The sequence below is a fragment of the Sinohyriopsis cumingii genome, chromosome 11, assembly GCF_028554795.1.
Source record: "Sinohyriopsis cumingii isolate HCF-2022 chromosome 11, ASM2855479v2, whole genome shotgun sequence".
Classification (NCBI taxonomy): domain Eukaryota; kingdom Metazoa; phylum Mollusca; class Bivalvia; order Unionida; family Unionidae; genus Sinohyriopsis; species Sinohyriopsis cumingii.
In genome coordinates, this window is record NC_142971.1 from 99438821 (window position 1) to 99464450 (window position 25630).

The 25630-nt window shown below is 34.6% G+C and overlaps 1 protein-coding gene across 1 annotated transcript in view; it reads right to left on the bottom strand.

Annotated features, from left to right (window-relative positions):
- Positions 1-25630, bottom strand: part of LOC149789100 (proton myo-inositol cotransporter-like) — a 173809-nt gene that overhangs the window by 51928 nt on the left and 96251 nt on the right. Inside the window, exon 2 of the mRNA XM_089975300.1 lies at positions 3087-3246. Coding sequence (XP_089831426.1) covers positions 3087-3246 — 160 coding nt within the window. The remainder of the gene's footprint in view (positions 1-3086; positions 3247-25630) is intronic.

Below are 25630 nucleotides of genomic sequence, written 5' to 3' on the forward strand. Positions count from 1 at the left end.
TTTGTCAGTTTACACTTGGGTTGGAATGGGGTCAGTTGTCTAGGTTTGTTGCTTCTTTATATGCCTCCATTTGTGATGAAAGTGTCATTAACTAGGAAGAGTAGAGGTAAATGCATATATCGCATATCCCCCTCATGGTCCCCCCAATATATGAGGGTCTTAAATACACAAAATATGTCCCTCATGGCAATTTTATTACATCATGGTAAAATATTAAAATCCTATAAGGAAGCAGGCATTGCTATTATTATGTTACATCAATGCACTTAAAAGATTATATCATGATGGACATTTGCATTATTTGCATCAATTCAGGAATGGGAGACCTACTGAAAAGATGTAAATGTCACACTTATAAAACTTTTGGACATTTTCTTGTGTTGCAAGTCAGTTGTATTTAAATACCAAGACAGAATAGCAAATGTTAGTGGAACAACCAATAAACTTTACTCCCCAATTCAGTCAATGGTTTTCTCTATTACAAAACTTCATCACTGGTTAACTGTCAAGAGCACATTAAATATGACAGACAAATTTCATGGTTACCATGCATAGAACATCAATTGTATTTTACAACTGTTGATGACCTGACACATTTACAATAAATGTGCTTGTGAATTATGTCTAAAATGGTGTTGCACAAATGATGCAGTTGAATTATATGGCACCTGCAGATCTGAATATTCCCTGATAACACTGGAAACACATTCCTAAATGACATTAATCAAATGAGTTATCAGACAAATTTGTTCAGTATAATCTGTTTTGAGAGACCACTGTATTGAGAGAATAGGTTCTCCATGCACAGATTTATTGATTATATACTGTAGTGTTATAATATGAGAGTGGGGGCCATAATTGGTGGGCTTTCTGATCTGGTTCTAGGTTCTGCCTCATTACCTTATTTAATCATGAATGATACAGGCCCCCACCACAAACATCATACACGTTGTGTCATCTCTTAATGTACCAGTAGTACAAGTCAATCCTTTTTTAAATATTAGAAGGATTGAATTGCCTAATCTATGTTCTTCTAATGCACTTTGCCACAGCAGGTTTGAACCTGTGAAGCTCACTTTGTCCCAGCAGATTTTAATCGGTGCTGTTCATTTTGCCCCAGCAGATTTTAATATGTGCTGTTCACCTTGCCCCAGCAGATTTTAATTTGTGCTGTTCACTTTGCCTCAGCAGATTTTAATCTGTGCTGTTCACTTTGCCCCAGCAGATTTTAATCTGTACTGTTCACTTTGCCGCAGCAGATTTTAATCTCTGCTGTTCACTCTGCTACAGCAGATTTTAATCTGTGCTGGCCACATTTGGGTTTGATTTGGATTTGTACTTCATGGCACAGCAATATATATAGGTTATTTAGTGTCAAGGCAATGGAATAAAATTATGTTTCCAAAGATCAAAATGGTTACCAACATGGGATTATCCAATAGGAGGATTCAGATCCAAACACCTTTCAGTCAGCATACTGGTACTATTCACTGGGCCATTAGTAGCCTATGAGAATATGCAGGGGATCCACATCAGACCTTTTCAACATCTCCAAACATGCAGGGGATCCAAATCAGACCTTTTCAACATCTCCAAACATGCAGGGGATCCACAGTTGGGTACACATCATACAAAGGTATAAGGTACTTCAGTGTTAAAAGCATTTTGTTGTACATGAAAAAATAACAGTAGACTGATTCCATGCAATTCAATGCATATTTATACAATGTGCTATGTATAGCAGGAAAACTGGTTAGCTTTTATATTCTGAATATCTTGTGCTATTACCATAGCATTAACAAGTACTGTTTCTTATTGATTCAATCACACATATTGGACCACAAACCATGAATTTTTTGTATTTGCAATTATACTTTCAGGATCCAGTTCCAGAACAATTTTGTAGCTATGTGCTCTATACAGAATTGAAGCATCTTTGAATAATTGGTGGCAACAGGGGCTGTTTCCAAGCAAAGCAATTTTTATCTCTTTGATATCACCGTTCTTTTGCACATTTAAGCCAAAAATTGTCAAGAAGAATGAAGTTTTAGAATGTGTACAGACTTATGCAGAAGAAATTTGCATCACTGTGGTCTAATTTGACACAAATTTAATACAACAGACAACGGTCTAATTTGGCACAATTTGGATACAATAGACAATGGTCTATTTGTTAAAAAATTGATACAATAGACAATGGTCACATTGGGCACAAATTGGATGCAGTAGACAAGAGTGCAGAAAGTTTGCACTTCTTGTAACATTTCATCAGATTATGTATGTCAATGCATTTATTAAACAAATTATTATTCATATGTTTTGAAATTAGTATTTTTATGAGATAAATAAACATAAGTTGAACAAAATAAATGTGAAAATATAAGTTACATGTGTTTAAATTCTTCAGCAAATAAATGCACATAAAACAATAAGGGAATGTTTGAAATAAAGTGTCTTCTAAATTTTCTGGTGGAATATGAAATAGAGCAGTTAATAATAATCCCATCTTTTGCATTTTTTTAGCATGGGGTGGGGGATTGCTATTGTGTATTTTCTATGGTATACTTCCATTGTTTTCTGTGATAAATTCATTTGTTACTATTCTGTCATCTTTCAAAATATTTGCCTTATACACTGTATGCAGCACCTAAATGGAATGGCTGACCTTTCAGTGACTGGAATCATATGCTCCTAAATACCATAATCACTTGCTTATAAGTCAAGTTTAATTACAAACAACATAGCCACAGATCAGCCATTGCATAATGCACTGGCAGATCAGGGTTTGTTTGCTTGTTCTACTGATTACTCCTAACAAACTGCATAGACCCAGATCTGCACATCAAAGTATATCATGATATCTGATATCTTTGAAGCAAAATAAATTATATTCACCCAGGCAAACAATCAAATAGTATATAAAGAAATGTCCATTACCATATATACTTACTTATAAGATGAGTCTAACTGCAAACTGCCATGATATAAAGTTTCTGTCAAATATAAGTTTTACAAATTTGACTCTGAAAAGATCTTTCTGTCTTGTATGATAAATGACAACATACTTTTAATAACACTTTACTAACCTCCAACCATTTTTCTTATCCCATCCAAAGATGCCATCAAGAATACTGGCAATAAACTGACCCCCAGCGACCATGGCAATATGGGTGGAGACCAGTCTGCCACGGATGTGAGGGGGAGTACACTCAGCGAGGTACATTGGAATTGTTGTAGATGTCAATCCTGCAAGAATATAAAACAGACTAAAGTAAAAATCTCCATTCAGTAAAAAATAGTTTCTTCCTAATCTTTCTTCTATGGCAAATAATTTGTGTTTAATTCAGAGTTTCTAGAATGGTAAAACCAGTGTTGAGCTTTCTTAATATGTTACCTCTGTACTGTCCAATTAATATCAGTGATCCCTGGCAGCATGATCAAACCATACAATAGCTTCAACATACTGGTAAATCTATGCTTTGCAAATGACAATTTTTTCCAATTGTATAAGGAGTTCTAACAGCTTGACTTTCTACACTCTTAACACTCCTGGTCATAACATTAGGTTGTGCTTAAGGTAGAACATGTATATTCTGGGGTTCAAGCCCTGATCTACAGAGTTTCAGAGCAAGTGCATTGCCACTACATTATTTATGACTCTTGGTATACTTATGGTAGAAATGAATACTAAACATTCCAGTGGGAAGTCATCGAAACACTTGTCATGCAGATATATGTTTCTTTAGAAATGTAAACAAGAAGAAAGCCAAAACTGAAGCATACATTGATTGAGTTTGATGGAAATATTAAACCTATCAGGTGTTATTCCTGTTTGAAAAATGGTCACTGTTTCATTATATTTTATCAGCACATTAAACATTGAATAACTTCAACATACCATATATGCTTGCTTATAAGTTCAGTCCAACTGCAAACAACATAGATCCTGATCTGCCATCACATGATATGCTGGTAGATCATGGTCTATATTGTTTATTCTCCTGAATACTCCCAAAAAACTGCATAGACCCAGATCTGCAAGCACAATACATATACAGCAGATTTGCATCTATGCAATGTGTACTTGGACTACACTTATAAGCCAGTACAAACAGTGTTTGGCTGCCACAGTGGCCCAAATGGTTAGAGTGTCAATCTTGGATACAAGAGGTAGTGGGTTTGAACCCTGTCTGAGTCATACCCAAGACTTATAAAAATTGTACTGGCATCTGACTTGCTTCACACTAATTATTAAGAGGTTTGTGTTAGGTCTGGTGTCAGGATAATATGGTTGGATGGGACATGATGCTAAATGTCTGTGGCATGATGCCCTAGTGTTAAACATTACCATAACCTGCCACACTGCAAACATTGTATTGATATGACTGGAAAACTGTTAAAGCTATGTTAAAAATTCAAGTCACAAACACAAACAGTGCTATCAATCAATGTAAACAGTGATATATTTTTTCTTGATGACCATTATTGACACATACTGAAGACAAGAGTTGAAAATGCTTTCTTAGTTGACCAGTAAGCAAGTAATGACAGAATTATTTAGATCTCCATGGTGATATCTCAGTAACACAAGATACTGTTTATAATTTTAGAATTTTGACATAAATGTTTGGCAAATCAGTATGCCTAATTTCTTTTGTCAATTGGCACACAGGACCTCAAAGGCACCAGACCCAAGGCAACTGCAATGCTTGCTTTTCCCTAGGGCCAGTCCTTGTGTGGGGAGGGGGAGACCTTAGAGTCCAGATATAAGCTATAAATAGTTTGGTAAACTGACCTTAACTGCCTCACCTTATCCAATCTTATCTCATTCCATTGAGGTTCTAGTAGAAAAAAGGTGTAACAGTGTGAATTTTGTTGCTGTTCTCGCTGTCAGTGTGACACGTATCAGTTGTTGTTGTTGTTGTAGGGTTTAATGCCATTTTTCAGCACACGATAGGCTATACATGGCGGCCAGTATTAATGGTGGAGGAAGAACCCGGGAAAACCCCGGAAAGAACCACCGACCCACGAGAAGCTACTGGCAAGCTTTCTCACATACCCACATAGGCCGAATCCAAGACTCGAACCCACGCAGACAGAGGTGAGATGGCAGTGATCCGTAACGGAGAGCGCTTTAGACCACTCGGCCACTCAGGGCCCCGACATGTATCAGTTAAATTGACTAATAAGCTAGGTACCGTATTCAATCGCTAGGCTTCAGTGGTTTTATCATCCCTGACTTGGGGCATGATTGATTTTTAATTAGGACAAGATTCAGACAGATGGACGAGGCGTTTGAACTACATATCATAAATTGAAATTTTCCATTAACCTGTTTGGTTAATAAGGGCGGAAATAGAGAATTATTCCAACTTCGATAGGCGTATATTATTTTTCGGCGGTTAGATAATTTAATCCTAATTAGCAAAGCTAAATGGGGGGGGGGGTCCTAAACGAAATTCCATGTATTTAGTTTTATACATAGCAAAATTAGTTTAAATTTGCAAGGAGAAAAGTCTTAGCTCCTGGGGTGTGGAAAATGTTCTCCCGTTATAAATTGACCAAGAAACGGGTGTCTGAAAGTTTGAGGGACACGGAACTTGAAGGTAGAGAGAGATTCTGTTGCGCAGAGTCTCGACAGCACAAGCAGAATAGCTCCATATATACGCCCATGCAGTAGGCAAAGGGAGGAGAAAACCAAATTACGGTGGATGACCCGAAAGGATGCCGAAGAAAGACAGAGAAGAGGAAAAGGATCACGTCGACTCTAACCTGTCATCAACGTTGAATTTGGAAGGACTGGCAAGCAACCAGCATATACAGATATTCTGGCCAATCGAATTTTATCGTTCCGATTTCATGATGAAATTTGTCTTATCACTGTGAACAAATCGGCTAATTACCTTTTTACAAAAAATAAATTTGGTAATTTTATTTCTAAGATAAAGTGGATCATTCAAATGTAATTTTGTTTAGATCATTGTTATATTGTTATATTCAGCATACGTGGGCTATTTTTATTCTATTCTATACCTCTGGTCTCTGATTATTAATTTCATATTTTATTTATTATTTACTCGATCCGGGCAATAACACCGTTGTCGATCATCTTCTTAACCACAAATCACCAAGTAACAAAAGGCCAGGATACCAGACTAAGAGCATGAGCCGTCGATGGGCAAACAATTATGTCTGCAGGTGTTGTTAAAGTTTGTGTTTTTGTTGTTTGTCTTTTCTTTTAATAAAAAAAAGTTTAAAAATGAACACGTTAATCTGAACGGTATGAAACTTTTTATTGTTGCATGGCAACCATATTATGAGCTGGTATAATTTAGTCAGTCAATGCACATTTCCACTGGATTCTCGCCGTTAAACAAACATCAGTTGTAACGGCCGATACTCGAAGTGAAAATGTCTACCTAGAAGTGAAAGATTTCAGTTATTAGCAAGTATCCTTGGGCTAATTTGCTTCCATTAATTGAATTCTGGTCTTTCTAGCGGGGAGACTAATGAAGATTCTTCATTTTAAGGCACCATGAGTACCATAATAAAGTTAATTAGGTAATTTTGCGTTTCCTTGAAATTGTTATTGCAATTGAGTTGCTTGCGATGTTACACTTTAAGGGATTGAACTTTCTCGATCTGCCAATAATATTATGCATACATTCTTTTGTGTGGTTTTTTTTTTTTTTTTTTTGGTGGCGGATTTGTCCAATCTTTTCAAAACAAACTTCCTCAAGCATATATCTTCACTAAACGTTATAAAATCCAATCCTGACAAAACCGGTCATTTCTTCTCTTCTATATTCCATGTGTTCTATCTGGTCCCAATATAAAATTTTTCTGAACGTTTATTTATCAGAAATATCAGGCATATGCGAATATATGCCCATAAGCCACTGTCCGATTAATGGTCTGTTTTCTCCAGCTCCTATGTAAACATTATACTTGTGTATGTAACAAAATACACGTACTTTTAAATACACCACTGGAACATACGACATTTTAACCTTTACTTCCCAGAATAACTGCGCGGGTATGAAGAAAACAGAGATTATACACGAATAAAAGTACACGAATAAAAGGCTCAGGTTGTTAAAACTTCGCCCTTTTTTATTAGCATCACAGACTATTTTGATGTGTTGAACCATAATTAATGACAGACTAACAGATAAATGTGAACAGTGGAAGATGAATAGTCTGAGCTAATGCGGAAAATCGTTTTTGTTTAAATAATTATTTCTCATAATAAAATTATTGATACAAAAATCAGTCATTGCATTGGGAAAATGTATTAGTATGTATGGACAGAGGCACTGTAACAACAGTGTGTAAAGTGCATTTATCTTTAAACATGGACTAAACATGGGATGGAGTACAACAATTTGATCGTTCTCTTCATGGAAGCTATGCAACAGGTTGTAATCACATATACCGATTTTTTCCCCCTTGGGGATAACATATTTTTGTTCTGGTGGATTTACATATATTTCTTTTTTTTCTTCTTTATATTTGTCAGAAAATATGTATGCATTATTTCAGAATATTCAATTCCTATCCGTCTATGTGCCCTTTCGTATATATTTTATCTAGATACTACATATACATATGATTTAGATACTACATATACATTTTATCTAGATACTACTTATACATATTATTTAGATACTACAGATAAATTTAGCAGGATACAACGTATGCATTTTATCTATCTATCTATCTAATCTAGATACATATACATTTTATCTAGATTCATGTAAGTTTTATATAGATACTACATATAGATTTTATCTAGACACAACGTATGCATTTTATCTAGGCACTATATATACATTTTTCAAGATACTACATATATGCACCACATACAAATGTTATCCAAGGGAAATCAATACACAAGCAAAAAAAAGCATATAAATATACCCAATGGATAGTGCAAATGCATGGAATTAAATAATTGCAATACATTTTGAATGGCTTTTCAGCTTAGGTAACAGTCACTAAAAGTTTTAATTTGTATGTTTTGCCGAACGTTTTATGTCTCCATCCTGATATAGGGAATATATCGTTATGTAAATGAAACACTATCGATGAGAAGCCCACACTACTCAATCCAGTATGTTCCTTGTCTGATCAGACTTCTTTTTTGTTCAAAGAGATTGTACATCGTCTGTACTTGTCTGATAGGAATGGATACCAGACCTTCTGCAGCGTGCTATCAATTCAGTTTAAAAGGCCTTGGTGTGGCCTCTACATATTACAGGGTGGTTAAGTCTGCAGTCTGGTTCTCGTACAACTCGATGCTATTTTGAAGTAATTACAACAGTAATGATCGAATAACTCGGTTAAATGCTGCACTCTGGATCTCATTACAATGCACTGCTTGCTACTACGAGTATCGTAATAATACTGACGAGCAATTAAAAGCTAAACCAATAGTCAAACAACCAAACACCAACTGATTAATACTACAAACAAAATTTGAATGGCCACCAAACGCAGTCTCACACAATCTTCAACGATTTAAAAGTAATGTACACATTTGCACAATTTTAAACTTTTCTGAATATCATATGATTAGAAATTCGGCACTTCAGGTGGTTAAAGTATTTGCACACCTAATTATCCCTCACTGACAGAGGAACTGAATCTTAATAGGTAGGGAAAATATGTAAGGAGTGATTATGCACTTCAGGAGGTTCAAGTTTTCAGACACCTAGTTTGACATGAATTTTGATAAACAGAAAAAAATGTTATATGCTTCAATGTAGCACGTGTGTCTGGACAATTAGGTTTTGGACAAAAGGATAACTGGATAATCATATATATTTCGAGCATGTGCCATCTGCTTGCGTCAAGGTCTTCCAATGAGTCTTGTCTTTATTTTCATAGGAATAAATTAACTGGGAATGATGAGCAAATTTGCAAATTTGTATCTTTTGCTGCACAGATCGATATAGCAAAGAATTTTTTTTCTTCTCCAATAGCTACATGTCATAAAATATACAGACCTTCATGGTATTATTTGCATCCATTTTAAGCTGAAATGGAGGCGTGGTGAAACGATTTTGGAGCATCTCATTACCCATCCGCTTTCACCCATATATATATATATATATATATATATATATATATATATATATATATATATATATATATATCACAAAGTTGAGAGAAAATGGTGCCAGGTCCCGTAGTCAGAAAACTCTGTAAACATCAAGTAACTGAATTGATGCTTAATGGAGGACGTACTATAAAGGCGAATTTTGGCCCACGTAATAGTTTTTTTTTCTTCGATGAGCATACAACAATGTAATTATGACATCATTTTATAGAGGAAAGTTCGAACTTTTCAAAAGGCTAAAATTAGTATTCAAAGTAGATAATGGTCACAAAAATGCCTACTGTGGCCAAATTTAAAACGTCTTCTATCGGCCTAAATGACACTTCAATCAGGCCGTTTGTCAATATGACGAGTATAATGTCTGCGTCTTCAAAATAGTCAAATATCTTTTTGATTTTAATAGAAACATTGTCCTAACTATACTTTTTAAAAAAATAAATATGTTTTTCCAATAAATTAACAACTTTTAAATTTCGATGGGAAACGTTTGGGAGTTTATTGAAATACTGCAAGACTGGTATATGATATTTGTTGATATTGACGTATAAATGCAATATTTTGTTCGATATTAAAGTTAGCACGTGTAATCTGGCCCATGTTGACTTTTGGTGTTTATGCAAACAAATAGCAAACCAAGGCGCGTGTGGGGCTAGGGGTGGAACATGAAGTGTCATGAAAACTGCAGCGCTTGAGCGTTGACAAAGATTTTTTAATCATGAAAATAAAACATGCCAAATCACACCGCTAAGGTAAAGAAAAATAACATTTATATAAGGGATGAATGTTGAATAAAAATGAATTTACACACAAATATATCGTCTTTCTTATACTTAATATACATTATAACGTTATGATCTCGATGAAGTCATTACTTTCTCAAGAGATGAAATCTTTCAGATCACCATGCGAGTGGAATAACTTCGACAATGTGAATTTTATTAGCATGCGATGGAAACGACTGAGAATGTTCCGATCGTTTGACTCTCGGAAAGAGACTAAAGTGTATAGTAAGACCGCCCTCGCCTCTTTCCGATGCGAGTCGAAAAACTTTGACTCTCTGATGGAGACTCGGTGATAATTGTGGTCAGGGGAGTATTAACCATTAAGCAGACTAAGCACGTGCTTAGGACACCAGGGCCAAAGGGGGCACCACAAAGTTGAGAAAAGGGTGAAAAGAAAAAAAAAAACGAATGAAGATTTGTAAAAAAAATGATAAAACTAGTGCAAATTGATCATAATGTTCTGTTTCTTGATCATGGTGCACCCTAGGGTTATCTTCCCAGGTGTACCACAAGGAGCACTGCTGGCGCAGTGCAGTCTGACCTCTGTCGGTCAGCGTGGAAAGGAGGTGGGCACCAAGATTTGTCAGTGCTTAGGGCACCAGTGAGCCTTAATCCGCCCCTGATTGTGGTGATACTTCCCAAACTGGTAAGATTTTGGCGAAGAAGAACATAGTCTTATAACATGATATGTCTTGAAAATAACGCTCAGCGACTTTTTAAAAGTCAGTGGATACCTACCTGCACGCTTACTTAAGCAACCTATACCATGCCACAGCAAAGCAGGATTGATACAAGGTTTAATACCAGAAAGTGTGTGTTTTAATTAGTTAAATTGTTCAGCTTATTTGCCTATTTTGCTTATTTTGTGAGGTTAAAAATATATATATTCTAAGTATGCGCCAAAACAGATTAAGTTTGGCTGTAATGAAAATTCCCATACCACCCCTTAATTAAACTGTTAGAAGCACATAATATCTACAATTACCCCTCTATAATACTGTTATTGGATGTCAGAAAAAGCATACATTATGTTAATCTAAATTCGTGCATGCCTAGTGGCTCGAGTGAACGCCTCGACCCCGGCTGACATATGTATGTATGTGTGTATATATATATATATATATATATATATATATATATATATATATATATATATATATATATATATATATATATATATATGGAGAGAGAGAGAGAGAATCGCAGCAATCTCATTGTTGCTAGTTAATCTCTTTTGTAGCATAGACATCGTTTAAACCGTCTGATACTTTACATCACAGAAAGGCAACTCTTATTCCTGTTGCAATCATGTTGACTGCCAAGCATATGCTTAATGATGCATTGATGGATTTAACCATGTATGCGAAGTTCAAATGTTTTACTTCATGTTTTGTAATTTGTTAACAAAGTTATCGGCTGTCAATATTGGTGAGTACAAATTCACCAAAAAGTAACAATTATTGTAGTTGTGGTCTAAGATGGAATGAGTGTATGCATTATGGAATTGGTAACCAGATATAATCCGATTTTAAACAAAAATATTCTGCAGCTTGACAAGTTCATCATATAGGTTTATATGCGTGTGAAGCAATTGCAGACTAAGTTCACTTTTCGAGGATAGCAATGTGATATTTTATGGCATGCAGTTATTCGTATTATCCATTATGTCTGGTCTGGAAAATCCAAAACTCCCTTGTCGTTCTCACAAACTATCATGTTTATCCCAGCGTGTCATCGTGACGTATATGGTTTATTCCTTATCTGAGGGGAAAAAATTAATTCATTTTTATGAACGTGATCATGTGATAAATAATTTCGAAATCATAAGTATTTACTAAAACGCAGCTTTTGGGAGAAAATTATTCTGGTTCATATTTTAATAACATACTCATTGAACTAATTTTTTTTATAGCGTTATTTATTTTATAAGTCTTATTAAACTTTCGCGATACTTACACGTAAAATATTGTAACATATATATATATATATATATATATATATATCCATCTTTTAGTTTAGAGTAGAAATAAGGAATTTCTAATGACGATAATAACTAATAGTGGTCATTTGTTTTTGCCGTGCTTTAAAACATCCGATTAAATACTAATTGTTTGACTCATTACTCCGTTCCATTAACATCTTTAGCCGTCTTTATAATTGCTAGTATTTATAGCAAGAAAACGTACGTGTAAAGGATTCATTTATTTGTAAAATGTTCATTATTCCATGAACGAGAGTAATTTAAATGATTTGTCACAGGCCATTAATACTAAAAAAGCACTGTATTTGAAACCTGAAAAAAAAAACTATAAAAAAACTTGCGGTCATGAAAAATAAGGATTTAACTACTATAAGCAATGCCGCTAACTAGTTTTAATCCCTATTATAAAAACTCTATTAGATTTTGTTAGGGATGAAATGTAATGGTGGTGTATTTAGTTTAGGAACAATGTTTACTATCTTTTTTGCACTTGACATTAATTAGTAATTTTAGGGCTTGAATAACAATTACACTCAGCATGTCAAATAACATACTTAATGATGTTACATAATTTCAAAAAATAAAATGATTTAAATACTGTCGGTACTTCTGTAAAACTATGAGTTATGCTTTCTTCTTTTTCGTTATTGATGCTCTAGAAATTATATTATCCAGTGAACAACAACTGCGAGTGCACATTGTATTCTACTTTGGAAACAACGTAAACTACTTTATAAATGGGGAAATTATTGCACCAGTTATCAAATTAGTTAATATGCAAGAAATGAGTATTTGTTTTTACATAATTCTTCTCATGGTTCAGAATTTATATTATTGCTGTTGTAACAATTATATACGTCGCAAAGACATTTGTGTGATTTTATCTGAAAACGGTAAGTTTGGTGATTCCCACTTTTTATCATTTACCAATATCCCAAATCCCATCTTCAAACATTCAGATTCGCAAACAAATATCTTAGCTGCAATCCAGTAGTTATTCATCGAGGTAGTTGCATCGAGAAAAGAATATCAACATCCCATTTTGATGTCTCTATGGGAATGTATGTGTATCAGAAAATCTCACTTAAACGAGACAAATCTAGATTGATTTGGATTTTACATTAACTCACCTGCAAAAACAACTTTTAGTTTTGATGTGATTTCATGTTATCAGCGTTTTTCACCTGCAGTTGTGAAAACATCATCCCCATAATGTATGTTATCATGGAAGTTAATTTCCTCTAACTATCGTTCAGAGCTAACATTCAAAGCTTTGAAGTAAAGCATAATGGATATCAATCAGCGACTGGGTGTATTTTATGTTGATTAATTTTTACAAGGGAAAGGATTTATCAACGGTGGAGAACTTGTTCCCAAAACCTATCTGCCTACTAAAATAGCAACAAAATGTTCGGTCTAATAACATAATCTATTTATTTTCAAGATCCCTTATTTGTTCTGTCATATGTGAGCAAGTTAGCCGCAACCTAGTCTGAGTGAACCCCACTGTATACTGGAAGTGCTAGTTCAAAGCACATGTAAAGATCTGGTCATAAAACGACATAGTGAACAAGTGTAAATATGGGTATCGTCTTTTTCAAACTTAATACTTCACAGTTGATTTGGGAGCATACAGTATTACAACTGATCAGGGTGTGTAAGACTCTTCGATACTACACACTTTTCTCATCACTGTGTTCTTTTGGATCATTTACTATATAAATTTCATTCACTCGAGAAACAGATATTGTCAGGAACAAACATACAGGTTTAAAATACACCCACCCCACCCCATTGTTAAAGTATCACTGGCTTTGTGTTGCATGAATTTCTGTAATGAGCTATGATAAGAATTCACATGTAAAATATCCATCGTTTAGACAAGCCAGCAAACCTTCTAAAGGTCCGGTGTTTTTTTTCAAAACCATTCACTTGGATCTAGATTATCTGGAATTGCGAACATCTTGCAAGAATTACTTTGCCTCCAAAATCGAAGATTTTACTACGGAGTTGCTGTAATTATCAAGAGCATTTTTAAGTGTTATTATACATAGTAAGTTGACCTTGATTGCAATCACATCTATTTTTCAGCACTAGAAAATATCACGACAATACGAATATGATGATTCCGATTTTCTGATGCTGATGACACGACGTGATCTAGCAATCAAGATCGAATTACTTTGACAATAATATTTTTGTTACATACCAATACATTTTGAGATAATTTAACAAAAATCCCTATACGTAAACGAAAAAAGGAATTTCGTAACATTTCAACCTTTTAATGATGTATGTTTTATTAGCGAAGTTAAAAGGACATGAGCGGAATTTATTGTTTAATCGACAACAAGAAGTGACGGAGCAATCAAGCTCGAATTACTATGATAATGATATGTCTGTTATAAAAAATATATATACGTTTGCAGATAATTTCATAAAATTAGAAAACGTAAAGGAAAAACAAAAGAATTTACTTAATATTTGAATCCTTTTAATACGAACATTATCTTAAATCATTAACAGTTAGATTTTGATCAACTTATATACGCATGCATATATCACTTTCTTATGGATAAAGTCTATGAAGGAAATAAGTCACTCCATTACACCACGATCCGGGGCCGTGGGTGACCGAGTGGTCTAAGGAGATCGCCTGTATCGATCACTGACATCTCACCTCTGTCCGCATGGTTTTGAGCCCCAGGATCGACCAGCGTGGGTATATGAAAAAGCTTGTCAGTAGCTTCCAGTGGCACATTGATTATTCCCGGGTTTGTGCAAGTTCTTCTTGCACCAGATACACTGGCCGCCATGTATGGCCTATCACGTGATGAACAATGGCGTTAACCAACAACAGCAACACAACGATCACTATCCATAACGTGAAATGTTCGGCTGACCAATATATGTGATTTACATATATTTTGTAGTTGTCAAATTTTCTATCAGAGGCCAGGCTGAATGACGTTTAACTGTTTCTGGCGGGACATTGTGAAATACTCTAAAGGGGACCTGACATGGGGATGATGGCATTATTTTTATGTTATTTACAGTGGGAATGGACACAGTTTTGGAACTTAATAGTATAAAGTGGTTGTAGAGAATGTTACTCATTTCCGTTAGCTCATCACGCTTGATCATCTGTAACTAGAACCTCGAGGAAAAAATAGTTGCAGCCTCGTTTGAGAGGATGGAGATACGGAATCAGAAATTATCAGATTTAAATTTTCATAGTTAGAAGCGATGGTGCCGAGTCGACAAACAAGCGCTCACCTACCCACCACTAAGTGCAGCAACTACGGTCACATTTGTTTTTATCACTGCACTGTGTCTACCGGCTGGCGACTGGGATAACACGTTGGACTAAAGCACTAGAACTCTGAATCTTACTCTATGATATTCGAGCAATAGGGGAGCCATCTATCTTTTGCACGCTTAAGTAAAATAATAAACTAAAACATCATAAACATAAAAACAATGATTTATCTGTTGTTCTGCATATTGTTAAATTAACGACAAATAATAGCGATTTATCTATAAATATATTCTATTATAAAAGAAGACTTTACTATCTCCATAATCCAGCACAAAATTCACTTTAGCATTGTCATTTGTAGCCAATGAATCTCTATAATTTAGGCTGGACTGAAGAACGACAGGAGTTAAAAGATGGTCGTATTTAGACAAAAAATGATCTTAGAAACTTCCAAATAAATTACTAACAATTACAATTCCATCTTGATTTGAGTGGCCTCCAAATACACTATTAACAAATAACAACTCATCTTGACTTGATCGGCTCCAAAGAAACTACTAACAGAGAACATCCCATCTTTATTTGAGTAGCCTCCAAATAAACCACAAACAAAGAACAACCCATGTTAATTTGAGTGGCCTCCAAATTTGCTCCAAATTTGCTCCAAATAAATAACAACCAATCTTGATTTGAGTGAAATCCAAATAAATTAACAAATAACAACTTACCTTGATCTGAGCAGCCTCCAGGTAAACTACTAACAAGTAACAACTCACCTTCATTTGTGTAGCTTCCAAAGAAGTACTAACAAATAACAACCCATCTTGATTTGAGTGTGGACTCCAAATAATGTACTAACAAATAACAACTCACCTTGATTTGAGTAGCCTCCAAATAAACTGTTGACAAGTAACAACCCACCTTGATTTGAGTGGTCTCCAAATAAACCGCTGACAAATAACAACCTATTTTCATTTGATCAGCGTCCAAAGAAACTACTAACAAAAAACATCCTATCTTGATTTGAGTACACTCCAAATAAGTTACACTTAAATAACATCCCATCTTTATTTGAGTGGCCTCCAAATAAACTATTAACAAATAACAACTCGTCTTGAATTGATCGGCTTCAAAGAAACTACTAACAGAGAACACCCGCTCTTCATTTGAGTAGCCTCCAAATAAACTACTAACAAATAATAACCCATCTTCATTTGAACAGCGTCCAAAGAAACTACTAACCAATAAAAACCCATATAGATTTGTGTGGTCTCCAAAGAAGCTTATAGCAAATAACATCCCATCTTGATTTAAGTAGCCTCCAAATAAACTAATAACAAATAACAAATCCGTATCCTCCAAAGAAACCACCAACAAATAACGTCTCATCTCTTTTACGTATATATGTGGATACATATCTAGCTTACATTTCGGTGTATTGTATGTACACATGCACGTAATGTAGTACGACTTGTTAGTTGTAACCTAGTAACATTTTAACACATTTATGCCTTACATATTTTTTAATAGAAACATTTTCTTATACATATGTCTATTTTTGCTTTGTTTCTCTTGTTTTGTGTTGTGTCATGAAAACAAACCGTGTAAAGCTCATTGTTATTTCTTTCACAAGCGATTGTAAAAAAATGTAATTGCGTCTCGTAGTTCTTTCTTCGACGCTTGCTTCTGCTCGATCACATAAAAAATAACAAATTGGGTATAGTTAACGCAGATAGGTACATACATTTAAATTAGGAACTTTTTCGGCCATAGCCAATTGTCACATTGATGCTGATGATAATAATAGGTTACAAAACCCACTTTGAATTGCATTTGATGGTTCTCGTTCTGCATTAAAAGAGGAGTCTGGCATGAGCTAGAAATGAATTTTCTGTCTGTCATGCACTGATTCATTTTAATTGACTTACAGATATGCAAAAATAATTGAGTCTAATGTAAAAGTTTCCGAGTGGATGAAAATGACATTCAGTGTCATAATTAATTTATGAACTGTCCCCTCACGATAATTTAATAAGAACAAACCGACAAGCATATCTTCGCAAGGCAAGAAATATTTTTTGCACCACAATGAGGCAAGTGCGTAAGACGAATATGAATATCTATGGCTATAACTAGAGAAGGCTGACTATTTGTAACTGCATTGAATTAAGTCTAGGATGTCTTGCATCCAAATCTCCGGAAACACCAAAAAAAATGAATGATCTAATCCATCTGGGGTAATTGGTTAGTATCCTGAACAGCGTGTCTTCATCTGAAGCAATTTGTAAACACTACTTTCCTCCGTCCTTGGAGATCCGGTCCTGGCTCAAACACAAATAGACCAAATTGCCCATAGGTCTCGTGCTACCAACAAGCACTATATGAGTAGATTGGATTACTGTTCCAAAAAAAAAAGGCATCAAACTAGCCATGCTCATTGGATATGACAAGAAAGTCAGAGACTCTTTGTTGAGCCCACGATCAAGGTAGTGCTGTTAAACATGCGACCATGTCTCTAAGGTTTATTAGTTTAACTAGCTCGTCGCAAGTCTTATGTCACGTGTTTAGGCTCGAATAAACAGTAACACAAGAAAGAGTGAAAACAACAAGCTTTGAAAAATACAATAATTTATTTCCCTGGAAAAATTCTGTAAAAATTAAAAAATATGAACTTACTGTTTCATATAATCAAATCCAAAAATAGTCCAAGAATAATCCAAGAATAAAATTTTAGTTGTCCTAATAACAAAATGTTCTACTGATTTCAAGTTCGAATCTCGACGAAGAATCCAAGATGGAAGACGATGACGTATACTGAAATCTGTAGTGTTGAAGTCTACAGTTCCTTGTAGAAACAAGAATTATCACTCCGGTTTTGGATAGCTGAATACATTTTATAAAAGAATGTCCTTGTTCAACAATTTTACATGAGCACACGTATTTTTCAGAAAAATAACAGAATTAATCCTTTTGAATCCAAGTAATTTGAAATAATTCTAATCCAAGTAATCTGAAATAACTCCAAACAGCACAACATACAAGGTCCACTGTAACAGCCCAGCTTCTACTGAGAATAATTCTCCAAAAACAGAGTCATATGGACTTCTAAAACGTAAACAAGGGGGTCACGTTATCACGTTCTGGAAGCTCATAGAAATCAGATACTTATTAAAGGTCATGTACACCCAGTATAACCCTGAAGAAAACCACTCATTTTATCTAAGAAATAAAAATAATAATTGTTTACATCTTAAACATGAAGTTCCGTCATGACCTCGACGACAACCAATCATTTTAAAATAAAGATAGAACTTGCTTATGTGGTTGCTAAAAATTTAGAAACAAGGTCAGGAAATAGATCAACGCTTGGTCAAGGTCAAACTTTTTTCGGAAAAAGTATCATCTCTAGTGAATAAATTTACATTACAATATCATGTAATGTTAAATAAAAAAAACATTAAACTGACAAATAATTAAATTGAAATAAATATATATTAAATCAGATATAATTAAATCAAATATATATAACAGAATATTAATTATCTTAATTTTATCATATTTTATCTAAAATAGAAAGAAAATCAATCCCGGGGTTTATGAAATGCAAGCAAATGAAAATATGTTTGGTAAAATATTGACGCTCAATTTCTACGACTGTGACCTTAACATCAAGGTCATGGAGTTGAATGAGAATAAATTGAACTTGACACCAAAATAAAGAGGGCGAGTGAACATGTCGTATAATGATATCTTATGTTCATTCAGATTAATCCAAAGTATAATGAGATTCTATCAGAGTTTATTACGCATGAAAACTCGAGACTTGAAGCAAAAACCTTACCTCAGTGTTTACGCCGCTGCATCCGCCATATAAGTGCCTGACAAATCTCGTCTCCCACTAAACGAACGCGACAAAAATGACACTTATCAACAAAGCAAGAACAAGGGGGGAAAAAAAGAGATTGAAGAGGGTAGGAAGTTGTGTATCACAGTAATGCTTTTTCAACCACTTGTTATTGAACACAGGTTTCTTTTGTAGAAAAATAGCAATATATCAGCATAACACCTCCAAAAAGTCCAGCCTTGACTGATCACGGAATGATTATACTCTAGTTGGGTGATTTGGTGTGTATCAGAATGAAGGACCAATGCCATCGAACTGTTGTATAACTGCTGAAGAAGCCGAAGGCTGATCATGTAAAACCAATACATTATTGAATATCCCTGACCAATATGTAAGGCTATTTGATTACTGAATACGGCCTGGTCAATATGTAAGGCTAATCGATTACTGAATACGGCCTGGCCAACATGTAAGACTAATATATTACTGAATACCACATGGCAACATGTATAACTAATAAATTACTAAATTGCCCCCCCCAACCCCCCGCCAAAATTAAGTTAGCGTACACTCATCTAGGGAAAAGACAGATTATTATCAAGAATCTCCATTCGTTTATTTTCACGTCATTGCTTATATGGCCCGCTTATCGTTTTTCTATAAATGTGAGACCACATTTAGAGGATAATCCCCTATGACAAACAAGTGTACATTCATTCTTCTGCACGTTGTTTCCTCATAGTTGGCGAAATAAAACGATTGGTTGTATATGACACGTAATGGAGCGAAACTACCCATTCTGAAATGTTATACTTCTTGAAGAGAATAGAAAATACGGTTTGGATTGGTTCTTTAAGGTACAGTAACACAAGCAGGTTATTTAGTACCCAGGGAACTGGAGTAAAGTGCCTTGCCGAAGGATAAACCACTAAGCCAATTCAGCTTTCTGAAAAACACGAACCATATAAAATAAAATGCATCATCGTGGTACTGTGGTACTCGGGGCCGTATAAAGCAATCATGGGCCCTGGGGTGAGAAACACCCAAACCTCTCCTAGTTCTTGTTCAAACAAAATATTGTTTTTATAAAAATTAAAAAATGATATTCGGCCCGGGCCCCCTTACTGGCTCGGGCCTCGGGGATATATTCCCAGCTGCTCCCCCTCTTCATGTCGGCCCTAGTGGTACTGTGACTTTTCTAAAACACAACTGTATCCTGTTTCGGTGACAAATCTGAGGTTTGGTTATTTATGTATTCTGTTTTATTAATTTAATTTATTTTGCGCGAGGAGTGGCGTGGGACAATATTTTATTAAACTTTTGACATACATTTATTACTTTCATCTTTTCCTTGCAGAACTGGAATATGGACCCGAGTGAGAAGCACGTATAGGTGTAATAATTCATTAATAAATAAAGAAGAGAGTTAAAGATAGAAACGAAAGATAAGCCAAGTCTGCAAACATCTGACTTTTCATCAATACTTTAAAACACTGTCTTAAAAGTGTACTCATAGCTAACAAATACATTCAAATGCCTTTTGCCTCTGCTAACATTTGAAATGAGACTTTCGGTTAATTATTCTGTTTTTCATCTTTTCTTTGTAACATGTAGTGATATCACATGAATATTAGACATTCTACAATAATGATTTCTGGGTCTTATTTAATGTAACCACGATTGTGATAAAAACAGTAAAGAAAAATTCATGGTCCACATTTAGACCGTTCTTGGTTATTATTGTAGACGTGCATACTAAACTCATTTTTAACTACGTTTCTCTCTTAAATTTTTAAAATCTGATACTACAAACTGGTGTATTAGTTGTAGATACACTCTTAAAGATTAAATGAAGGATTCTCTTTACACAAATAACTCTACAATAAAATATATACGTGAATGGCAATGGGGGAAAATGAGCGCAGTTTGGACCAAAAATCGTTTAAATAAAAATTCCAATGGTCGGAAGGAGACTCCATAGGAAACAATAGTCCAACAATCGGAACCAGACGTCATTAGAATAAATGCCTCTCCAGACGGTCTCACTTTCAGTATTTATTAAAGTCTCTTTTCAAAGTCAATTGTAATAATGAGATATTCGAATATCGCAGTTGTCGTAAGAAAGACAGTTCGAAAACTTGACAATTGGAATATTTCAATCTCCTCCATATGATGTTTTTATTGATGATTTGTGGTTTAATCTTCGGAATCTATAATGAGAGGTGCTGACATTATTTGTTTGTCCATTTTTCACAATTTCCAGCGTCTATTTGTCGAGATAAAAAAGATTTGAAAAGTAATCAGTCAAAGCAACAATATGCACTTAGTTTGCAGTAATATATGTCTGCAGATTTCCACTGAAATCAAGATAAACTGGCGTGTAAGTGTTCAGATCTACTTAATATTGCATAAGTTTCACTTACATTGATTCGGTGTGCTATTCCACATAACGTACACAGTCTTAAATGTACGAAATTTGAATATTTCTTGATCGAAAAGGTGATTGTTTTTGTAAGTAATCGTTAAATGAAACGTGACTGTCGTTGAATATACTCTATGTACTCGTTTATAAGACGAATCCATTATCAGACTGCAAATAACCAAATCTACTGTCGCATAATCCACCGGCAGATTTGAGTATATTGAGTTTGTTATGAGTAATCAATAGAACAAACAGTACAGACCCTGACTTGTCACGTTACGCAGTTCATATTCTATGTTGTTTGAAGTTAGTCTCATTATGCAGTTCAGAGTCTATGGTTTTTTTTTGCAATTGGACTCGAGTACAGGCAGTAATCATTGCAGGTGTTCCGCAATTACCGTGGATGACCATTATGTCCCTTCGCCTAGGATTATTTAAAAATGCATTGTGCTTTATTAGCCTGGTGCCAACCCCCAACCCCCATGGCTTTGTTCCCCCCCCAAAAAAAAAACTCCTGCCGACGCCCTTGTACACGCCTTTCTGTTGTGTAGTTTAAAATGACATATTCTTTCTCAAGTGGGAACACTGCTGTTATATACCCTATGCAAGGCTAGCATGTTTTTAAACAAAAATAATTAAAGTATATGCGTAAAATTCATGAAAAATATGCAAGCAACTCCTATCGAATCTTTGAATATTACCATATCATATTTATTTTATTGTATATAATGTAAATACAGCACATTTTAGTACAACCCGACCGCGTGTGAGACGAGCCTTCGACTTAACAATCTATCCAGAATAAGTATTTTTACTCTAATTTTTCTTCTTTTTCTTCTTCTTCTTCTTCTTCTTCTTCTTATACATTTAATTCTGACAGGAGCACAGCACACATAACTGCACATACATTCCGTGGTGTGTCCTTCTATACAAGGATTGTTTTATTTCATTTTAACTATAAAGGGGATACATATAAGCGCATTAAATATCAACTCGGTTAACAATATAACAGACAATTTGTACAAAATAACCCCGATATGTACGCGATCGTTGAATTAGTATAACTATCGGTGTTCTCTCAACTGCCCATTCATCGAAGATAATTCTGTTCAAATTTTATCTTCAAAGCGGTAAACGGTACTTTCGTTGTCGCAGCATTAATTATCATACAAAAATGTCGATTTTGTTTTCAGTGAGATCGAATCTCGGTAATCCTGCCCTTTATCACGTGTAGATCATGCAAGGAGTACCAATATGTGGAGAGAAAAGCGACCAATCAATAATATGACACTCCGTCAGTAGTTGTATATGACGATTTGGGGTTATAATGGAATTAGCATTAGCCATTCGTTAACATGGAAATCATTTTCAGCGTGAAGAGGAAATCTTGTTCATAGGTTTAACTTTGGGGATATGTTGTAACAGTTTTAGATGTGGCTGACCAGAAATGATGCATACATGCTATCATGTGATGTGTGATTTTGATTTTTGACGTAGCTTTAACAATTTTTCAGTCATATCGCTACGATGTCTGCAATGTGGCAGTTTATAGTGATGTCTAGCACTGGGGCATCATGCCGCAGACATGTAGCATGATGCCCCACCCAGTCACATTATCCTGACACCGGGCCGACCAGTCCTAACACTAAGCTCTTAATGCTGAGCGCCAAGCGAAGCAGCTGTAAGTACCATTTTTGTAAGTCTTCGGTATGACTCGGCCGGGGATCGAACCCACGACCTCCCGCATCCGAGGCGGACGCTCTGACCACTAGGCCACCGGAGCGGCATACATGCTATAAAGCGCACCTTGTGTACTGGTCAGCTGCCTAGAGGCTTCATGAATATATCCGAGTTTGATCTTTAAAGTATTACATATACTTCAGGTCATGTAGGGGGTGTCAGTAAATTTGTATATATTGTGCTGTTGATTAAAAAGAGAGCTTTACATAGGGAACCAACTAAAAATAAAAATAAATTGGACCAGGTTAAAAGTACTAACAAAATTCTGTCATAGAGAAGCGGTGTCAGAAATTTAAATTGGTCTTGACTATAAGTAGTAATAAAATTTTGCATTCGTACCGAACTTGTAACTACGTAGAAAAGAAATGATTAAAAAACGGATAAGGCTAAATAATGCTAAATTTTATGAAACTGTACAAGACTTTAACGGAGGTTGAAACATATAAGGACTATTGTTTTTAATTATAAATTTGGGCAAGATTTAAGTAGATTAAAATATTGGTAATAATCCAGATTTTTTTCTTCAAAAAGGATAAAACTGACAAAGATTAAAAGTACCACTAAATTCCAAAACTGACAGAAACTCTCGCGGAGACTGAAAACATGTGACTCTCTTTAAATCTCTAACCAGAGGGCGATCTGTTGTGACATTTCTGTATTTACAGATTGAAAATTAAATGAGTTCATTTTCTTGGTAGAGGTTTTTTGTGTGGTTTCAATGACGTTCAACCTGAGATGCAATTTTAAAAATGTACAACCTTTTAACATTTTCGATCTCTATGTCCCATAGTGTTTCATGTAATGCTGAAATATTAATACGTTTAAAATTTTTATCGCTCTCTATGTACTCTAGCCGGAAATTGAACGTCAAAACTACACTCATTAATCAAAACATCAAAGCCCAGTTATCTACTAGCCAGCATCCACACTATATCATTAACGTTTTGTTTGGAGTGGCCATTCTCCAGTTGTCCGCTATCAACCACACATTGATCTACTATCAAAAACATACTCTATAACAAGGGTGGGCAAACTACGGCCCGCGGGCCGCATGCGGCCAGCCAAGGGTTTTTATTTGGCCTAGGAACAAGTCATCATTCGTACTGACTCTGTTTATCTTACTCTGTTTATCAAATAAATGTGCTTCTTTTGAAGTTTAAGTTTAAGTTTTCAAATATTAACAACATATTAACAACTGAAAATTAATTAGATGTTATTTAGAACAACCTTTTTTTTTTGCTATTTCAAATATTACTTATTTTATTTAATGAACTATGCGGCCCACGACAAGGTGTAAATTTGTGTATGCGGCACTTGCACTGGAAAGTTTGCCCACCTCTGCTTTATTACATCAACACGCCTTTTGGAATTACCAAATCACCTTTATTTACCATCTAGTATCCAGTTATCTATTATCCAAGGCTCACATTATGTCATGAATATACCGCCAGAGCGATCAATATCCAACATTTACTATCCAATATGCTATAGAGCGACAAACACCCATTTATATGCCACCCAACATCCTCACATTTACTGATCAAAATGTACACAAACTATGCTTACAAACATACAAACATACTATTACCCAAGAGGCTAGGATGCAAAAGAAGGGGAATGAAATATTTATAAAGAAGGGAGTGTTTACACTATACCCACAATAAACCCAAGGTCGGTTAAGAAATTCAGTGATTTTGTACATTTGCCATTAGAAAGGATGTCGACCAATTCTTTTGTAATGCACGTTTTAAAGCTTGTGCTAACTTGTGCTAGCTCTAAACTTATTTTAGAGATTTTCCTTTAAAAATTTGGAGTTTTCTTTATCTTAAGTTTTCGTTTTTCTCTCTAATTTTATTTGTTATATATCCTTTTTAAAATTACATATTAAATTTTCTTTTATATTTTCAATTTCAATGTCAATTTGAACGTTGAATTGTTTTGATTTTCAATGTTAAAAAAATATCGTTTTCATTTTCATCTTCATTTTCTTTTTTCTTATTAATTCTCATTTCAAATTTGGATTCTCAGTTTTCCTAGTTTTCAAATTTCAGTTACAATATTAGTTTGAATTTTTAATTTGAATTGTTTTGGCTTTCAATTTTATTTCATTTTAATATTTTCGTTTTCATCATTTTTTCAAATCTCATTTTCAGATAATTTTTTTGAATCTTCATATTTTTGTATTTTCACTTGCAAATTTTCATTTAAATTTAATTTTCAATTCTGCATTATCAATTTACTTTTTTAAATTTTGTTATTCAATTTTAATTTTCATTGTTTTCGTTCAATATGCACTTATTCAAATTTCATTTTTTAACATTCCCTTTCTTTTTCATCGTTTCATTTTCAGCTGTAATTTTTAATTTACGTTTTCAAATTTAATTTCTCAATTTTCATTTTATTAGAATTTTCCCTTACAAACCTCACGTTAAATCTATCATATTTAAGTTGCATTCCAGAGTTACTTTTTGTTAGCTATCA